We start from the raw sequence: 21581 nt of genomic DNA on the forward strand, positions 1-21581 counted from the left end.
AGCTGGTGATTCCCACTGCTGCATTTGAGACTCCGTTTCTGAATTAAACCTGAACAATGTGAATCCCACCCTTGCATCCACCTTCAGATATCTAGAGTGGAGCCACCACCCTGGGTGCCTTGCAGGGAGGTGGGGATGGCTGACTGATCCGTGTCAGACCCCACCTGACCGGTGTCAGACCTCTAATGTGGCAGCAGCAGAAGCAGCAGCCATGCCCCAGGAGCACCCATATATCTCCACTGACAACAGCCAGGAGCAGCCATGGCACAGGGGTTGGGACTTCACCAGTCAGCCCCTCGCTGACCTCCCAAACTGACCTGCTAGGCAGGAGAGACCCTGAAATGCCTTCTAATTCTTAATGAAGTGAAGGAAAATTGCTCTAAGAAACAGGAGAATGCAGCATCAGAAGAAGTATTCCATAATGTTCTTCCACTTCTTAAACGCTGGAGGAATAATGACACAAACCAAACAAAACCAATTCAGCCCCTTCCCCAAGGTATTCCCAAAGGGTCAGCACCACGGGAGAGAAAGAGAGGGGCTTGCTGCAGGGAAGCTGCTCTGACAAAACCCAGCGTGGTTTAGAAAACTCCAAGGAATGGGCCTTACTTCTTTTCCTGCAGATGTCTGGCCTGACAACTGACTTCATTTGGAGTCAGACTTCCCTCTTCATCTCCTGAGGAAGGAATGCTGGAACGGATTAGGTTTCCCAGAGTATATACAGAGGAGACAAAGGACCAAGACTGCGTAAAGGTGCGGAAGCAGAATATAAGCACCTAATCTGGGCAAGCTGCTGAGATCACCAACTGTTGGAGCCCCAGCTGTGTGGGGAAATTGCCCTGGCGCAAGCTAAGGTAAGGAAGCGAAACTGTTACAGCCCTTCTAGGACAGGTGTTTGTGTATTGCTTCTTAAAAAAACGTTGCAAGAGTTTAAATTCCACTGAAAGAAACCCAAGCCCGCCAAACCCGAACTTATTCCACAATTGAAGGTTATCCAGGAGTTAGTGCTAGACACAAACTGTGGGGCAATTGCACTGGGAGCACTGGGAAGACGTGCAGCTCCCAGACCCACAGCCAGGTCACTGCCAGTGGTCTTGAAGCTCCGTGAATTTCCCATTACTAACATAACTCCCCAGGGGATTTGTGGTGGTGTCTTTCTTTCCCAAACCAGAGCGGGAGCAGGCTCGGGTAGTCTTGACATCTGTCAAAGTAACCAAAACAATGCCAAGGCCTAATGAGAAGCTCTTATTCTGAACGACAAGCTCAACGCATCTGCAAGAACATTTTGTTTTAGCAGTTTCCCAGTGGCATGAAGTGCAGCAGGTTAAAAGGAGACTCAGACAGACTCAGTGCTTTAGCATTTAACACATTTTAAATGTTCTGTCACAAAAGACAACAGGCCTGAGGTCAAACTTCCAGTGTACCTGGAAAACTTAGAGGTCCATGTTGCACGGAAAGTACCGCTGCTTGTTTCTAAAAGCTTTAAACTCTGCAAAGAGCTTCTGTAATCATGACCCTGCCACAAGCAGTTTTCCCTGAGTGCTGCAGGACAGCCAGGGTGCATCTGTTTTTTTTATCAGCAAGCCTGACAGAAGAGCTGCATTTCACTGCAGGCTATGATGTTGAGCGTATGTCAGTGAAACCCTACGGTAGCAAGTCCCCGAGTAGTCTTCAGAGGACCGGCTCCCTGGCAAGTGATTTTTCTGGTGTATAGGTTCAACTGCTGAAAGTCACCTAAGCAAAACTCCCCTCCCTCCTCTGTTCTCCCTTGTGCAGGCTGTTTGTCACATGGAGTCTTCCTAGCAAACGGGAGCAGGATTTTGTAATGAGCAGCTGGCAGAAAGAAGGGAAGTACATTGTGTTACTGGGCTCTCAGGGCTGCAAGACTCGCTGTGTTAATCAGCCTTCAAAGACCACAGTGTTAAATGGTATATCAAGCATCTGCCCGTTGCTAAAAATTGACTTATTACAAGACATCCTTGGACGTTTCTGGATGTCCAGTAATTTAGATATTTGTTCCTTATAATGAGGGCAAAGACTGAGCAGTCCCATCTTACTGGGGACAATTACAAACTCTAAGGAGACAGATGCCAAGATCATCTGCTTCAAGAAATACCAGCAAGTTGCAAGAGGGTATGTGGGGTATCTCTCCTCCTGCATGTGAAAAGAAGTCCAAGAAGAAGACGGCACAAGGCCAAAAGAACTATCAAAGCTTCCCAGGCAGAACTCCAAGAATGATGGAGGTAGTTCACTTCTCTGTAAAAACTTGCCCTGTAAAAGTAATTGGTATTAATAAAAGTGGCAGCATATTGGCACATCATTGCTGAAAGTTACAGAGCACTACGATGCTGTGACAGCAGCCCTGCACTCCAGCTTGCCTGCATTCCTTCCCGGCAGTACTATGCGCTTGACTCCAGCCCCCCCAGGAAGCTCCTTTTCTGCTTGAATCACACTGCATTTTCTGCCTGATGTTAGAGGGGAGTAACTTGCAGGAACTTGAAATGCACTTTTTGCTCTTTCTCCCAGCACTGCTTTTCCTCTGTCATTGTCTGCTCACGCCCCAAGTCAGCCCAGGGGACTCAGTCTAGACCTGCTCTGACCAACATTTGTAACACCATTTTCTGGTGAGACATGAAATTGGGAAGATAAGAGCAGGACATGATTCAAGTTAATGAGCCCAGCAAGAAATCTTTTCCCAGGTGTCTGCTGGAGAGACAAGTCTAGACTCGCACCACCGACACACACAGTCTATCCTTGTGCACAGCAAACCAGCTGACAGTGTGAGCTTTGGAGTTTGCAACTCTAAGATGACATGAGGGAATTATCCTCATAAAAATTCCCCCTGCAGGCTCCAGTGCAGATGTGAGAAATTCCACGAAAGATTAACAGGGAGACCAACTGTGAGGGACAAAGGGTTTTATCTCAAAGTTTCTGGGGAAATTTTCATTCTGGGCTTGTTGCAAACATTTAATCCAATTCATCAACCTCAGCAGAACTGATTGAGTCAACACTTCTTTTTTTTTTTTTTCCTCCTAAGACAGTGCCCAGTTATAGTACTATAAATGTTTATACATCTCTTTTTATACCTTGTATATTTTGTGTGTGTGTGTGTGTGTGTGTGTGTATGAAGTTCTGCCTGGTAGGTGACATATGGGAAAACAGTCCCAACTACAGACCAAGCATTTTGTGTATTACAATTTAAAGGCTTTTAAGCATTTGGGAAAGGTGTTTGTGATGTGGAACCTAATACACAGTCCTGTGAGAAGTTTTTTTATCTATCTGCTCTATTCCTCCTCTCCTCTGCAGTTCTCTGTCCTTACAAGCTGTTAACGGCCAGGGCACGCTGCCACACATCCATTTAGGAAATGGATTTGAAGGAAGAAAACCACTCTAAATTATTTCAGCCCACTTTTGGCTGACACAGCACTCGGGCACAGTGCACACCGGAGCTCAACTCACAGCTCAGGAGTTAAGTCTTCTCTGCGAAAAGCACCATGTCACAAATTCACCCTCTGTGACACAGCAACAGCTCACTCCCACCTGCACCCTGAAGAGCTGGGAACCAGCAACAGCCTCTTCTCTCCTTGCAGAGGGGACTCATGAGTTCTCCTTGGGACACAGCACGCTGGCTCTTTTGTCTCTCTCCAAGCTTCACAATTTCCTACCTCAATATTGGCATGGGTACAAGGCCAGACAATGTCCAGTTACCACCAGTGCACCTGTTGTGAAAGCAGGGTGTGGAGCTTTTCAGGTACACAAGGCTGCCGAAAGTAAACAGAAACACAAAAACTTTCTGCAGCTATGTACCAGCATGAATGGACACTGGAAAGACTCAAGCTCAGCTTTAGAGAGCTGGTCTAAAGCGTGCAAGCTCCATCTTCACTCACAAGGGCCTAACTTTCAAAGAGTACTTGCTAAGGAACAGAATTGTCTTGTTAACCAGCCAAAATATCCCAAAATCAACAAAACTGCACAAAACAACGAACCCACCACCTTCCATCCACACAATTTGAGATCCTTTGCATCTCATTGATTGAAGCGCCTTATCTTCTATGCTTTTGTCAATTAAGGCAATTATTCCTTTGCTATTGCTTATCGTTGATAAGCGGCCATTAGGGTTATAGTAAACAATATAGGGTAACTCAAAACTGTAATTGAAGACTGATCCATGGGATAAAAATGTGTAATTAATTTCTTTTCCATTATGTGCTTAAAAAGCGAGAAGATAGGGATTGCAAAGGATTTTTTTCTCCTGCTTCCAACTTGCATTAGTTTTGTATGAAGTGCAAGAGAATGGGTTTATCTGAACACTGGTACACAACTGCAAATTAAAATACCAAATAGTAAGAAATATGCTCTATGGACATGCTAGACAGAAGAATTAAAGATAACCAGACTTTTTATAAAAAGATTTATTAAAAATAAGTTCTTTAAAGAGGAAAAAGTATGACCCACCTATATACATTAAACTGGCAAATCCTTTATGGGGCTTATGATACAATGTATTCCAAACTGAACAAGAGACATCACATCTTTTTTTTAATATGTCATGCTTATTGGAACATAAAAGCATACGGGAAGAGAAAAAACAAACACTTAACACACAGTCATTACAAGCAAACTCTTGAAATCGATGGCTACTTGCGAAGATGAAACTCAGTGATCAGCATGATGCTATTGTTAAAGACAGACAGAAGTAAGAGTTTACAAATACAGTCTTCAGTGGATACAGTTTATCTGACAGCTGCTAGCTTCCAATTAGTTCTTCATTCGTATTGTGAGTTAAAAGATCTTAGCAAATGGGTTTGTGTTCTATAAATGTAGAAGTATATTGGGGACAACAAAATACCACCCAAAAACAGGTAAAGAAATGTAGCTTTTCCAGCTCTATTGCAGTAGGTATCAAAGATTACTTCTTAGGAAGCAAGTTACACAATTGCTCATTTTCTCTTAACTCCCCACATCTCTGGCAGTCAGAAGCACAAAAATAGTTTTTCTTAATATTATTTTATTTTACAAGAGTGTTTTGCATAAACAGTGACATGACAACACTTGATTCCGCATGCTTCAGATGACCTCAGCTTCTCATACCCAGAGGTCATATTGAGAAGTAAATTCTTTCAGTTGTGTCTTCAGATTTCCCATTTTTTAGTGCATACATACAGCTAGCTGAGAACTGCAGTATTACAAACTTCTACTCATCCTTACAGAATTCATTCTAATCTCAGATGTATACAGGACTTAAATCCTGAGATCTCTGTAGCATCCTCTTTAGTCCCATAGTTTAATAAGACCATCCCAGCCACACGTAATGACTTTAGATGTTTCGTGTGGATGCCACACTGCACCGATACAGACTTTATCATGTGCTTTTAATCTGCTGTAGAGTTTTGTTGTCTTCCAGTCCCAGATGTTAAGTTTTCCATCTGCATCTCCAGATATCACATAGCTGTATTAACAGGATTGAAATAAAAGCTGTATCATCACAGAATATGCTTGTATTATAATACTTTTCTATTGAGCAATGGAAAAGGCCTTCACCCAGTGAGCTTCCTATGTGACAGTCTGCAAACATATCTACCAAAGAATTAGCATTCATCCTGTGTTCTAATGCGCATAAATCCTGCAGAAGGCGATTTATCAACTGCAAGGTAAATGTGCTAAGCAATGTGATTGTACCATATACTGTGTCATTGGAACTAAAGAGAATACATCAGCAAGAGAGAGAGTGTGCTGGAAGTTTCTCTAAAATTTATAGATGATTCTACTTTTTCCTGCAGTGTTGCTGAGGTTATTCTCCAGTTTTTATAGTAATGCATACTTTATGTATGTATAGTGGTAAACATATGAGCATATTACTGAGCAAAGAGAATGCAAAATATGGTTCTCTGAACAATAAATGAGGATACCCACACCAGACCTGCAAATGGGGAATACTGGGCAAGTCTGAATCCCAGGTATTTTAGACAAGTGCGTATTGTGGGAACAGACCCTGTGCTACAGACCACACACAAAAAAGAGCCAGATGTACAGGAGGCTTATGGCTTGCTACACCAGGGCTAGTCTCTGGATGATTTAACAGTAGTGTAAATCATCTTTGCAGAATGGGGGATCAGGACTACATGGACTGTTATCTAAATGTTGCTCAGAGCAACCACTGAGTATAACAGTCTGATCAAATGACAAGAGTAAACATTCCATTCTGCTGCTTGGCTAGAGAACTCTGTCTGATGCCAAGTTAATAAGATGGCTGTGCATCAATGAATACTGCGGAGGATTCAAAAAGAAATTCAGTGTCTGTACTAGCAAGTTTTAAGATGCATCTTATTCTCTCAGAAAACTTACCTCATATCAGGTGAAAAATCCACTTGACAAGCGTAGCCAGCTACCATGTGACCTTTGAAAATTTTCTTTTTATTTAATCTGAATCTGTTCTGAGCTCCAAAAATCAGAATTTGGTTATCCATCGACTGGCAAGCCAACCATTTCCCTATAAATGCAATAAAAGGTGGTATCAGAGTGCTGCATTTGAATAAACAGACTTAACTGGAACGTTTGAAGAGATTTTTATAACTTTTCTTGCACTATCTTAATCCAGGTGTTCATTATGTAACAGGGTTCCAGGTAGCAGCTGATATTTCTTCTGCCTGGTACAACTGTAAAGAGATAAAACCTTACATTTGACAGGATTTGAGACACCTATTCCTACAAAATGCACTCAGGACTCTAGATAAGCTCTGGCTGTTACAAAAATGTGCTGTTATCAACCCCGTTGACTTACTGATAAGATTTTAAGCTACTAAATTTACTGGTGCACATAATCAAGTAATTCAGATGAGGGGGAAAAAAACCCATCTAGCTGCAATCTATCTGATTACCTGTCTTGTCGATAGTCTAAGACTGTCACCTCTTATTTTCTTTAGAGGAAAAAGATGTTTAGGGTAGACAGAGGAGTTTTTAAATTCTTACATTTTTGCAAGTAGCAGTGCATTAACTCCTGCCTGGGAATCCAATGAAGATAATGTTTTACAGAACACCACGGAACAGTGACTATATGCCAAATTCGGGACAGAAATCTCTGTCTTTACAGAGTCTTATGCAAACAGTGATAGCATAAAATGTGCTGACTTGACTGTAAATCTGATCACGCTTCCAGCTACTAGCTTGGAATTTGAGGATTTTTTCAGCCTCCCAAAGAAACAAATCAAATGTATACTGCAAGCATGTTACTCTCCTACTTCTTAAAAAGTCTGTTTCCTCCATCACTCAGGAGGAAGAATTTAATTGATAAGATTCTTAAATCAGTGCCCGTAAGTAGAAAATTCCCACATATGTAAGATTTCCAGTTGACTTTTCTTTAAAGGAGTCAGCTCCTCTATTAACACTAAACAATGCATGGCACATCTGGCACAATCTGTAGCTTAACTATTCCTAAATAACTTGTTTTGTGTGATACTGGACTACTGTAGTAAAGATAACGTTACTTAATGTGACAGTTAACTAATGTGTTAGTTAAGGTGATGTCTTGAGCTGAAAAGATGACTACTTCATTCCCAACATCATTTACTGTCTCATCTCAGAAATCAAATATGCAAATGATAGCCAGCCAGAACTGGAAAAAGAATGAAAAATCCAGTATTTCAATATGGAAGAAGGATATGAACTGAAAAATTGGATTAGAATACAGCAAGTTGTGCAGAAACAGGGGTTGAAAAAGGCCAGCTTGGGAAGCTAATGCTTTTAAACACAGCTCTTTCTCCAGAATCTTCCTTTTTATTTTAGAAACCCACTTCTACTGTTAAGAAGAAAATATCTACACTGGGAAGCCATACAATTTGATGCTGACAGCTGGCTGAAAACGTTAGCTGTACAACAAGTTGATCAGTTGCTACTTGGCATAATGGGACTGTTAACTGTAAATCTGGCAACACTTTAATAATGTTGACACTAAAGCAATTTATTTTTGGCCAAAACAAAGACTGTCCTGTTAGAAGGATTTTCACTGACTACTGGAAGCTCTAAACCTTTATTCTCCTTCAGTCTGCTTCTAATTGAAGAACAGAAACATCAGCAAAACATTAACATCCAGAAACACTGAGGTAATTTTGTATTTCTCTTCTGCAAGAGTTGTTTTGGGCTATATTCAGAACAGAAAAGAATAGCATGACCAGGATCATGTACAACATCAGTTTCTGCTTTAACTGTGGCACCACAAGGACTGCTGAACTTCCTTAGTACTTTGCAGCCATTGTCAGTTCCCACCATTGTTTCTCTTAATATTTTAAATATAGCAAAAAGCATATTGAGCTCTATGAAAAGAAAGAATCCTTTTGCCCTGTTTGGACCAAGGTCTAAATTTAAACTGATACATTTATCCTGATATAACTCTAATTTTTGACATAATTTTTATTCTTAAGACTTTTAAATCAAAGCCAGATCCAGTCCAATCTTGGAATAAATGCACACACTGGTTCAGAATGGGTCATGTGGGGTGACAGGGGGACACAACACAGCAACATTATGGAGATATAATCAGTAAGACATGCCTATGTAAACTATGCCTAAGAAGGCAGTAAAGTTTTAACTTACCATTTGGAGACAAAGTCACAGCTGGCATTGAATGCATACTTGGCTCAGCAATATACTTGAAGTCTACAGGAATGTCCCTGCAAAAGGAAGAAGTATGTTTTATGAAGACATGGAGATATTCCAAAGGGCTGCCTCCAGTCAGCTGATTTACTCAGCCACTGAGCCATGTAGAGTGTATCGTGGTGTCCAAAGGATAAATGTGTAAAAGCTCAAAAGTATTAGGAATGCCCACCTAGACAGCTCTGGTTGCAGAGCCACCTACACGGTAACCTTTGAGAGTGAATTTACCTCAATCAAATAACCCCAAGTGCAGAGCAGAACCATAATTCCAATTGTTAAAGAGTAAAATTGTAACACAAAGATATTCTATTGCCTCCAGTTTAACTGCAGCTCTTACAGAATTTTTATATAGGTAACAAGAATAGGTAACAAGAATAGACTGATAAAGGCAGGTATTTTACTGGAATGTCTTATTTTCTGGAGCGTCTTATTTTCTGGAATGTCTTATGCATTTTAATTGTAAGTCCCTGCAAATGCCCTTTTCATCCTGATCTCCCAAAAAAGATAGCTAACGAATTCTGAATGTTCACAAACCTGAACTGTGAACTCCCTGGTCTCAACTGCATACAGGACTATGCCAGTGCACATTAAGAACTGTCCTTCTATACAAGGCTTAAGGAAAAAAAAAAGTACAGTCTAATCCTTACTCAACAGAAATGTAATTTGGTTTTGACTATATAAATTGAATTACTAGCAGTCATTTATACTCACAGTATTCCTCATACCCTACACTGGGAGTCTGGTAAGAAGAGAAGGCATGCACATGTCTCTCTCATTAAGCAAAAGAATTCTCCAGCAAAAAATAGATTGGATAGCATAAAACACATTTAAAATGTTCTGTAGCAACATTAATTAATACAAAGGGTTTATGACTTCATTGTTTAATTCACACAAGTAGAAGAGCTGCTGGGACACTATTGGAGCAGAGTGTGGGTGGCTGTTTTGTACTAGCTGACCAAGCCTTGCTGGATGGCAATATGGTTGACATTAGCAAGATAATTACAATTGTGTTTTATTATGGAGTAAGTGATTTCGTGTCATCTTATGTTAAGCAACATGCACATGGGCAACAGGGTGAGAAGCTGCTCTGTTGTCAGGAAACAACACAAATGTTCCTGTGAGTTAGATGGTAAAATCATTTACCCCTCAGAATAAGAAGGTCTATCCACTTAACACAATCTGTAGATAAGAACATATGCAGGGATAACTGGCTTCCAAACAGGCAAGCCCTAAGAGTACTGCTGGACAGTAAAACTGTAAAGGAGTAACAAAGTCCATATAATCTCTAAGGCTGACCAACCTGATGGCACAGAAAGTGCAGCCCCTCTCACCTCACCCTACCCTTTTGCATCAACACCCAAACAGCTTCAAACCCCACCTGCAGCACAACACAAAGTCATCACTGCAGTAAGGCCAGATCCTGATCAGCTCCCACCACCCAACACTCCCTCAAGCCCACTGGTCATCTGGAGTCCTCAATGCCAAGGTAAAAGCAACCCCACTTTAGGCCCCATCAAAAAAAGTCTCATCACAGAAGATGCATCTCCAGTGCTGAGTTGTATTGCAGTAAGAAATTTAAATGCAGCACAGGTTGTCCTGCCTTCTATTCCTTTACAGATGAAGGCAGGCTCATCTATAGGATTTATTTACAACAAGTCTACTTTATGTTGAAACATACCAGACACACTTAGGACAGCTGCAAGATACACTGCATTAAGTTATTAGGATTAAGAAATACATTTCACATTTTTTTCCAGTCTAATTTCTAAATAAGTAATATCAGCCTGCTGCCTCAAGAAAAAGCTAAACCAAAAAAATTATCAAGGAAGACGCTGTCATAGCTTCCTGACCTCAAAACTCATGTGATATACAGCTTGTTCAAATATTTAAAGATCTTCAGGTTCCCACTTCATAGCATTTCAAAGGCTGAAAAGTTTTAAATATCAAAAGTAGTACCTGCTAGATAAGATTCAGAAATGTGATACTCTGGGGTTCTAATACAACTTCTTCCCTAAGCAGCAGACTAAAAAATCCTTTTTAAAGAAAGAAGTGTGTGTGTGTGTGTGTGTGTGATCAAACCAAACCAAAACCCCAAACCCAACCAAACCCAATTTTAGGATCTACACATCATGAAGAGCTCTCTCAAAGGGTATAGTATCTTTATGGAGAATGATGGTGAAAAGGCCTGCTGAGGGGTATAGCTTTACAGAGATGATAAGCCTCCTAAACCTGTCAGGATAATAACTAAGCTACCACAGTATATTTCTTGCTTTGCTAGTTCACTTGAAAGTGAAAGGAAATAAAAGTCTCCAAGGTCAGTTGCCCACATCATTTCACTGCTTTTTTCCAAGTAGGATCAGATGCACATGAAGCAAACAATAATATCTTTCATTTCCAAAAGAACACTGAATATGATACCCATGCCACGTTTAATATCCCTGCTGTAACAATACAATCACAGGAAATGAGAAAGCAGACAAGTTTAAAAGTACTCCCATTAAGATTCCTAAAGAAACCATTTAATCTGCAAGAGTCTGTGCTATACTTGCAGTCTGAATGTTCAGCAACCAACCGACTGCAACTGAGTGAAATCTATGCATGGGAACTCTTGGGGAAAGGAGATTTGAATTCTCAGTGGAGAAGTTCCTCACTGTGATGAAGTCTGACATGGCACCCCATTACCAGCTCTGGCCAAGTCAAGGAGTTTACAAAACATACTACAGAATTCCTCTAGACCATTGAAACTAAGCAATTAGACCAGCTTTAATTACCAGCTTTTAAGGCCATACTCACATCATATTTACTTCTGCTTTGTTTCTGTATGATACTAAAGAAATATTGTGCTGAAGAACATATGAACAAACATACAAAAAGGTATGTTTTAGTAACCAAATCACCCTAAGATGCAAATTATTTTCCTTAGGAAAAAATGATTTGAGACATCATTTTCCACGGAAGTTTAAGCTCTAAAACTTGTGTAGTGAATATGTTAACTTAGCTTTGAAGCATTATAAAACTTTGGATCTTAAAATTAGAGAAATAGGTACTATTTATGATACTACATATATCATGTTAGGTCATGGAGAAAGTTTTTGAAGTCATGCTTAGGAAGATAGCATTACATTTGCTTTTTCTAAAACAAAAAAAACCCCAACAACTGTTTTATGCCATATTGCCAACAGTTGATTTCCCTATTATCTGAACAAGGAAGCATACAACAAGCTCAGTACGTATTTTTTCTTCAGAGGGAAAAAGCTTCTGCTACTGGAACAATCAGGTTGTGATACTCCCATGCCAGAACCTTTTTGCCTTTCCTGCTCTTCTCCACAGAGTGACTAAATCCACCCACTTCACTATTTATTTCAGTCACCAACACAAAGCTCACAAAACAAGGGCAATCCAATCTCAAGGAAATAAGAGATTTGTGCAAGTGAGATCATCCTCCCACTCACTAGAGAGGAGACATTCCTTAGAAGATATGCTACTGCAAAGATTTTTTCTTTAAAGAGCTCAGTAAATGTATGAGTCTAATTATGAAGTACTGAACAGAGGCTCTCTTGGAGTGACATATGGTGACAATATTACATGTCTAGCCTAAGCCTGGGTTCCCAGACTTTGGTCATTACCACCGCCAGTACTGGCAATGATAGCAGCTGATCACAGACATGCTGAGGGTTTTTGCTGGCTGCTTGGGTAACATTCAAATGTCACAGATTTTTTTGTCTCTTTTGTCTAGGTTTGCCACAGAGCTGTCAATCTAGTGTCCGTATTGTGTAACAGCTTGGCATGTGTGAGCAGCAAAAGAAAGGAAACTGATACCTAAAGATATGGAATTGACTATTTCAGAGAGAAATGTGAAATCCTAGAGGAATCTTACAAATCCTAGGCTGAAAATCTTAGTACCTAAAAAGCTCATGAAAAACATTTCAGATCGGAGAGATCTACTTCCTCCCCAGTTATATTAAGAATTGGAAGTCATTGAAAATTATAGGTTTTATGAGTTTTTCTTCGATAGACTCTCCCTTTTCTGTCATCTATTTTATTCATACTATGAGTACCAATGATTGCCAAAACCCCCAGAAATTAAGCTACTTTGATTAATGTATTTAGCAGAAAACACATGCAAAATGTCCTGCATCAACATTAATACGAAGGGGTTATGATTATTAATAATAATATATTAATGCTAAACTACTCATTTAATACATGGGCTAAGTATTATATGATACTATGCATATCTAAGTTCAAAGCATTCAAAACTGACACACATACACAAATGTAAAACTACAGGTTAATTTAGGACCTAATACTCAAGGAAAGGAGAGAGAACAGAGATCACTATTAGAGTGCAGTGTGCTTCAGGCAGACAGGCTATCTTATGCTTTCTTTGGGGGAGGAGGAAATCTGGGAAGTATCTCAAGCATTAAGCCAAAATAGAGTTTTAAAGCCAGCTCTTCCTCAGCTAGCTAGAACTGGGTACAAGTCCAGTGTTCCACGTGCTATGCGCTCTTTTAAAAATAAACTCTCTTCTCAGTTTGCTCGTAATACACTTTAAGTTAAAATTAAAAAATTTAAACTTACCATTCCCAGACTCTTAAACTCTTGTCATCAGATGTACTCACAAACCTTCTATTTTCATCCACAAACACAATGGTGTTGACAGCTCCCAAATGCCTATCATATTCCTGCACAATCTCACCACTTCGGATATCCCACTACAAATAAAAGAGTCAGAATAAGATATTTTTTTTTACTAAATATCAAATTTTAGAGGAAGAGAGAGTACACAGACATACCTGCACAATTTTCTTGTCTGACATTCCTGCAACAAAGAGATTTTGTTTATCTTCGTCAGGATTGAACTTGACACAATAAGGAACCTTCCTGTTTGTGAATCTTGAAATACACTGCCCTGCAAAAGAAAAGCCATTCATAGTGCCATCAGGTTGGAAGTTCTATGGCCTGATTATTTCTTGCAGATACTGATGAAAACCATTCATTTTACTTTTACTTTACTAACAGCAGAAAATACTTGTTTTATGGCCTTTGAGAAGACTAGAGAGTAGAATTTACCCTGCTCTTTGATTAGACGTTCTTTTACACGTTTGTATTAATGAAGCCTGCACAAACACATACACATATGAACTGTCCCCTACCTTTACTACAGCCTTCTTAAAGTATAATTGCACAGTACCCTGTATGTCATCAGGACATATCAAAAATATTAGGACCAGTCAGGACATCACAAGCTGACCAGTCTTTGTAAAGCATCACCTCCTTAGGATCAGATGTCTTCTCAACAAGTGACAAACTTGGGGAAGAATTCCTCAATCCTAAGCTTAGAAAAGGGTAACAGTAATTCAACTGCAAAACAAACCACTAACCTCCTCCTCTCATATTTTCAGCCATAAATACCCTGATTACATGTCATCCGTAACTTGCAGGAGCCTGTTTTAATCTGAAAGCTGAAGACATTTTTCAGGTGTCTAAATGACTGAGTTCAGACTCAAGACTGGAGAATCTGACTTACACCTTCCTAACTGTCTCCTGTGTAAGACTAGCAGCACTGCTAACCAAGAAAGCTAATGTTTCTTTCAAACATGGAAGCTTCCTGTCTTAGGAACAGACTTAAGGTTAAAAAGAATATTGACAAAAATCTATCCTGTATCTTTTTAGCTTAAGAAACTGCTGGAGCAGAATGCTACAGAGCATCTCCCAGACAGTTCTGTGAGAGCATCAGGCCTACCCTCCATCTCCCTATACCAGCAGTTTATCTTATTTGGAGTGCTCTTCAAGTTCAGGTTAACCAAAAGATCAAGTGAAAGAATTCTTTTAAATTAACCATATGAAAGTATGATTTTATTCCTAACTAGAATGTTTACATTTACAGGCATAAAAAGGTATAAAATTAATTGATCTGGTAAAACTTTGTCTTTTTGTTGAAAACTGTTCTAGCACTACAAATAACTATCAGACTTCTCAAGTACAAAAGGTATATGAAATACAGTTATATAGGTAGTGTCAACTGCATCATTACAGATAACAAAACATTGAGGGAAAAAAAAGGACTATTCATCCTGTAATAAAAGCCTGAATGCTGAACTACAAGATGACATTAAGGACAATTTGAAGCAACATGACTGACAATATATCAATATATTTACTATTAATTAAACATAGTGCCAAACAACAGTTTGTAAGCCTACCTGTTTCAGTGTCCCAGAGTTTAAGGTAGCGGTCATATGCAGCACTAAGAAACTGAGTGCCAGCATTATTAAAACAGATGTCTCTAACAGCTTTGCTATGTCCTACAAGACAGGAAAAATGCATTAATAAACTTCTATCTATTCATGTCTAGAATTAATGTTTTTGTTTCTTTAAAAATGTTATGCATGTTAAATGCTCCAGCCTTTAACAATGCACAGAAAACAAGAAAATCACTCAGTGAAGTTATTCATAAGCGCTAGTAAAGAAAAAAAAAAAATAAAGTAAAAGTGTAACTCCTAAAGAATAATGAAAATAAACCCCCCAAATCCTCACACCTCTAAAGCACTGGAGATAGAAACAACAGCATGGCACAGAACCAAGCACTATGAATCATTCGTAAACTGATTTACAATCAATCTTTGGCTTCAAAGATTGTTCAAGTCATAGTTAAGAGCTGCAAGAGGAATTTGAAACACTGTAATAATTGTCAACACCTAATGAAAAACAGGAAAGAAACAATAAAGGAGATACATTTAAAAGACAAACATTTACTGGAACATAGGAAGTTTCACGTTAACATCAGGAAGAACTTCTTTACTGTAAGAGTGACAGAGCACTGGAACGGGCTGCCCAGGGGGGTTGTGGAGTCTCCTACACTGGAGATATTCAAGGCCCGCCTGGACAAGTTCCTGTGTGATGTACTGTAGGTTACCCTGCTCTTGCAGGGGGGTTGGACTAGATGATCTTTTTGGGTCCCTTCCAACCCTTGGGATTCTGTGATTCTGTGATTCTGTGATTTATAATTATAGAATCAAAGAATCATAGAATAGTTAGGGTTGGAAAGGACCTCAAGATCATCTAGTTCCAACCCCCCTGCCATAGGCAGGGACACCTCAAACTAAACCATCTCACCCAAGGCTCTGACCAACCTGGCCTTGAACGCTGCCAGGGATGGAGCACTCACAACCTCCCTGGGCAACTGATTCCAGTGTCTCACCACCCTAACAGGAAAGAATTTCCTCCTTATGTCCAATCTAAACTTCCCCTGTTTTAAGTTTTAACCCGTTACCCCTTGTCCTGTCACTACAGTCCCTGACGAAAAGTCCCTCCCCAACATCCCTATAGGCCCCCTTCAGATACTGAAGGCTGCTATGAGGTCTCCATGCAGCCTTCTCTTCTCCAGGCTGAACAGCCCCAACTTCCTCAGCCTGTCTTCATACGGGAGGTGCTCCAGTCCCCTGATCATCTTCGTGGCCCTCCTCTGGACTTGTTCCAGCAGTTCCATGTCCTTTTTATGTTGAAGGACACCAGAACTGCACACAATACTCCAGGTGAGGTCTCACAAGAGCAAAGTAGAGGGGCAGGATCACCTCCTTCAACCTGCTGGCCACGCTCCTTTTGATGCAGCCCAGGATACGGTTGGCTTTCTGGGCTGCGAGCGCACACTGCAGCCGGCTCATGTTCATTTTCTCATCGATCGACACCCCCAAGTCCTTCTCTGCAGGGCTGCTCTGAATCTCTTCTCTGCCCAATCTGTAGCTGTGCCTGGGATTGCTCCCACCCAGGTGTAGGACCTTGCACTTGGCATGGTTGAACTTCATAAGGTTGGCATCAGCCCACCTCACAAGTGTGTCAGGGTTCCTCTGGATGGCATCCCTTCCCTCCAGCGTATCAACCAGACCACACAGCTTGGTGTCATCGGCAAACTTGCTGAGGGTGCACTCAATCCCACTGTCCATGTCAGCGACGAAGATGTTAAACAAGACGGGTCCCAACACCGATCCCTGAGGGACACCACTCGTTACCGGTCTCCAGCTGGACATTGAGCTATTGACCACAACTCTTTGTGTGCGGCCATCCAGCCAGTTCTTTATCCACCCAGTGGTCCATCCATCAAATTGATATCTCTCCAATTTAGAGAGAAGGATGTTGCGTGGGACAGTGTCAAACACTTTGCACAAGTCCAGGCAGATGACGGCAACTGCTCTACCCCTGTCCATCAGTTCTGTAGCCCCATCATAGAAGGCCACCAAATTGGTCAGGCAGGATTTCCCCTTAGTGAAGCCATGCTGGCTGTCACCAAGCACCTTGTTGTTTTTCATGTGCCTTAGCATGCCTTCCAGGAGAATGTGCTCCAAGATCTTACCAGGCACAGAGGTGAGACTGACTGGTCTGTAATTCCCCTGATCATCCATTTTCCCCTTCTTGAAAATGGGGGTCATATTTCCCTTTTTCCAGTCATTGGGAACTTCACCTGACTGCCATGATTTTTCAAATACGATGGCCAGTGGCTTTGCAACTTCATTCGCCAGCTCCTTCAGGACCCGCGGATGGATTCCATCAGGTCCCACGGACTTGTGCTCGTTCAGATTTTTAAGATGGTCTTGAACCAGATCCTCTCCTACAGTGGGCCCAAGGTCTTCATTCTCACAGTCCCTGTGTCTGCCTTCTAAGACCTGGGTGGTGCAGTCAGAGCCTTTGCCAGTGAAGACCAAGGCAAAGAAGTCATTCAGAACCTCAGCCTTCTCCAAATCCTGTGTAGCCAGTTCGCCCAAAAGCTTCTTCAGGGGGCCTATGTTGTCCTTAGTCTGTTTTTTGTTTGCTACGTACCTGTAGAATCCCTTCCTGTTATCCTTAACATCCCTGGCTAGGTTTAATTCTAACTGGGCCTTAGCCTTCCTAACCTGGTCTCTAGCTTTCCGGAAATATTAGATCAGAAAATTAATAGTGCTTTCATCTGGTGTTAACCTTGTTATCCCTCAACACCAATTGTTTCATGTGACCACTGCATTACACTTGTAGGAGACCTCTTTAGTCATAATATTGGCACAGTAACTGAAATACAGCAAAATAGCAAGTGAATCTGGCTTATAATAAGGACCTTTTGAGAAAAGCAGTCAAACTGTTCAGAAAGAGCAGTCTATTGAGAGATAAACTTTTTTGAGCCATCATTTTCATCGCACTGCTATCATCAGAAACATTAGGTGAAAAAAAGACTTCTTTGTTGTTACTCAACGTATATTCACTCAGTGTTCTAGAAATGTTCCCATTTCAAAAGGAGAATCAGTTGCTTTTGTTCTGTATTCAAGGCTGCTAAGAAGTTTGTATTTCTGTCTCTCTCGGATATCTGCTTTAAAAAGCACTTTGTTGAACAAAGACAGCACCTGAACCTAAAAAAAAAAATAAATTCCCATGCTTTTTGCACAGAAGAAACGACCTATTTGAGATGGGATCATCAGACCATGAGACACCCTCACTGCATAAATATAGAGAGCTGCTGGTCTCAACATGAAGTTGGGGCAATTCAATTTAAAGATTTTGCCTTTGAAAAGGAGTTTTGCATAAGGTATTGATGACTGCAGCACACTAATGTTTTGGTTTAAGGGTCATAAGATGTTTTACATGAACATTAAATTATACGGAATAATGACAAAGGCTCGTTAAAAACTTGCACCTTTTTCAATTCTTATTGCCAAGATGATACCGAATACTACGTGCTGAATGCCTACAAGTCCTCTCTATGATAAAGTTAATAAGCAAACCTAAATCATATATTTCCATGAAGATGTTTTAAATGAAAAAATCAGTTAAGAAAAGACTATTACCAATAAATGTTCGTAGACATCTTCGATCACCATATACTTCCCACAGCTTGGAAAAATAAAAGGGATGGGGAGAAAAGATGTCAGTTGTTAAACAGCAATGATACTGAAATGAGGTGAAACATACATGGCAACATGTAATTAATTAAGGAATTAATTACAAACATATGACACCTACTGATTAATCACAACTATCACAACTCAGAAATTCACAAGAACGCTCTGTCAACTTTTTGTTAGCAAAGCACCCTTAAAATAACTAAAACCCCCATACCGTATTCCAACTTTAAAGCCCTAAGGTTTTACTAGTAGAAATAAAACCAAAAAATATCACCAGCTTTCTAATATGATGTATGCTGGACTAAAATGAGATTAGTTCGAGACCACAAATGCTTCAATAAAACACTTCAAGAGAAACCTTTTGCTAGCTGTAAAACTAGGCTCCACAGAAAACAAATTATTATAACATCAAAGGCAATAACCTGAGGAACCTGCAACTTTCTAAATGCTATTACTAAATGATCAACACTGTTCTAACACCAACAGTCTTGTAAATTTTTCCATCTTTGCTCTAACAAATTTGTAATTGAAAAATCAAGTCAGAAAACCAAAAATAACACAGACAAAAGATATTTGGTAGAAGCACCAAGTGCACTGTCTGTATTCAGTGATGGTATTGTATATATAGAAAACCATATATGTTACCAGTAAAATAACTTACCTTAATTTTGCAATCCATAGAGCAAGACAACAGTATATGCCCAGAGAGAGGAAACAATCTAACTGCACTGACACCCTGTAAATAAGGACATAATTTAAACAGTAAGTGGAGCATCTAGATGTTTCCTCTGTTCACTTGCCCTCTTTTCTAAGCAAAAAGCTTATCCTCGTAAAATATACAGATACTCTATCTTGAAAAGAAATAACCTGCCCACACTCCATTTTGGAAACAGCGATGCATTTTGAACAATGGTTACTGACAAGGTGATTCACTTCAACAGTTGTATACATACCCTTTTCCAACACTCACACTGCTACTGTGGTAAACACAGCAAAGAAATCCAACCTGTGGGTTTAGGGTGATTGTTTCTGTATAACAAGCCTTTCTGGATGGGGCAGAGGAGGATTTTTTCCACAAAAAAGTTTCTGGGGAGCTCCATTTCTTACGCATACTACCAATGGCTTGTACCCAATGAACTCAGATTCCCTGAGCACAGCAGATTCCCACTTATCTATTTCAGATACTCCTTCCAGAGAAAGCCCAAAGAACAACGCATTGTTTCATGTCCTTTTCATTTCATGTCAATTACTCTATTCATATTCTACCCAGTTCCTCCCACCCTTGTTTGGAGTTGGGTGCTTTATCCTCCCTATTATTGTCTCCTCATATCGTCCAGTTTTGTAGAGTTGCCACCCCATCTTTCATCTGCTTCTCACATCAGTAATGTCATTCATCTCAGGAAAAAGCTGTTTTATGCATCAGTCTGCTTTAACAGGATAACAGGCAGAGGAGTGACTAGAGCTTTGTGGAGGAAATGTTATTCTGGCAAACACTGACAGTTGCAGCTACAAGCTTTATGATGGAGCAATCATTAAAAAAAAAAAAGTTCAGAGCTGTGACTCAAGTAAAAAGGGGTAAAAACTGAAAGTGTTTCCTGGGTCCTTTCTTTTTTCCATCTTTCCAATATCATTAAGGTGCTCTCCATTGCCAGATAGCATATTCCTTCAAGCAACACTGAAAATTAGAGATAAAAGCAGCAGCAAATTGAGTATAAACTTTACAAACCTGAACGGCGGAAAACTTCTTTAATACCAAAATATGTATATAGTTACAGGCTCTTGCACAAGAAGAAACTGTAGATGTTAAACAGCATCAAAGAAAAGTCTCAACCAGGCACACCTTTCAAAAGTAGTAGCTTTTGGGTAGTAGCATTTGGGAAACTTGCTGATGCATCATAAGCACAAAACCATTACAACTTTTGGTAAGTTTGATATGGAATAGCCCTTAACTACTTTAACTATATTAAAAAAAAAAAAAAAAGGCATCTTTAGGGATCTCTAGAATTAGTCTTACTCTTATTCATGTGGTAGTTCAGGAAGTAACTCCACATCCCACAGAAGTCACTGAATAATACTTGTCCCTTTAAGGGAGATCAGGAAGCCACTATGCTAATGAGAAGGTATATGCAAGTAAATAACTGCATTTCAGCAGACAAACACCTTGTCTGAGCATGTAGTGCAACCAATTACACGCATAACATAGTAAAGACAAAAATATCCCTTCCTTATACTGACACTTCAGTTTTATAAAAGTTACTAGCTTCGGACACAAAGTGAAGTGCATTTTTATGATTCATGCTCACAAACATGACTTCCTACCTTTGTATGTCCAGACCACACGTGGATTTGTTTCTTTGGAAGATAGCACTTTTCAGGTGGCATTGTAGAACGGAGATTAACTCCAACATCTTGAGGGACATGAAGGTATGATCTCCCCTGGTAGTCATACATTTCCTTAACTGAAAAAGTAAACACAGAACTCTGAGAATCCAAGACCCTGTACTGTAAAAGTTTATAGTCTTTGAAAGGCTCAACAGCCACACAAAATTAAGGTTTTTCTGAACATAGCTGATCTGCTCTGAAGTGGGAAGGAGAGGAAGTAGGGGAAGAAAAATCCACTTCAGAGGATACATACAGATGGAGAGTCTTATTTGGCATCAGTTAAGCTCCAATTAAATAATTTCAGCAGAGTCTGCTTCGAGTCTGATAATCTGAACACGAAGACAGTCTCTCCCCATACACACCTGACTCTTCACCAAACAGCAAAAAAGTGCCCAACACAAGGGTTGCTTACACTAACTCTACATGGATTCAGATGTGCAACTCTAACCCTGCATTTGCTTGCAACTCACATTCCAGCCAGCTCTGTGCTGTGTCAGTCATGTCAACAGAATGACTAATCAGAGTAAAAGAAGATATATTTGGCCAGTGTGAATCAATATTGGTCATCAGTAGCCAACAGCTGCTCTTTAACTATACTGAAGAAGTGATTAGACAATCAGACATGCAGGGATGCATTGTGCTCGGAAATTGGTACTTCAGAGTAGACTTATGCTGGATAGCCAT

General features: G+C 40.1%; 1 protein-coding gene across 2 annotated transcripts in view; it reads right to left on the reverse strand.

The window, feature by feature from the left end:
* Nucleotides 1-4394: 4394 nt before the first annotated feature.
* The window catches only part of CDC40 (cell division cycle 40), a 38780-nt gene continuing 21593 nt past the window's right edge, over nucleotides 4395-21581 (reverse strand). The window contains exons 7-15 of one of the 2 annotated variants that reach the window (XM_065681084.1): nucleotides 20835-20974; nucleotides 19177-19251; nucleotides 18459-18504; nucleotides 14853-14954; nucleotides 13443-13558; nucleotides 13228-13361; nucleotides 8587-8663; nucleotides 6343-6487; nucleotides 4395-5446 (exon numbers count right to left, since the gene is read on the reverse strand). In XM_065681084.1, coding sequence (XP_065537156.1) covers nucleotides 5269-5446; nucleotides 6343-6487; nucleotides 8587-8663; nucleotides 13228-13361; nucleotides 13443-13558; nucleotides 14853-14954; nucleotides 18459-18504; nucleotides 19177-19251; nucleotides 20835-20974 — 1013 coding nt within the window. In that variant the 3' untranslated portion in view covers nucleotides 4395-5268. The other variant, XM_065681085.1, reaches the window with a different exon arrangement.

Source organism: Lathamus discolor, chromosome 5 (genome assembly GCF_037157495.1).
Source record: "Lathamus discolor isolate bLatDis1 chromosome 5, bLatDis1.hap1, whole genome shotgun sequence".
NCBI classification, from domain to species: Eukaryota; Metazoa; Chordata; class Aves; order Psittaciformes; family Psittacidae; genus Lathamus; species Lathamus discolor.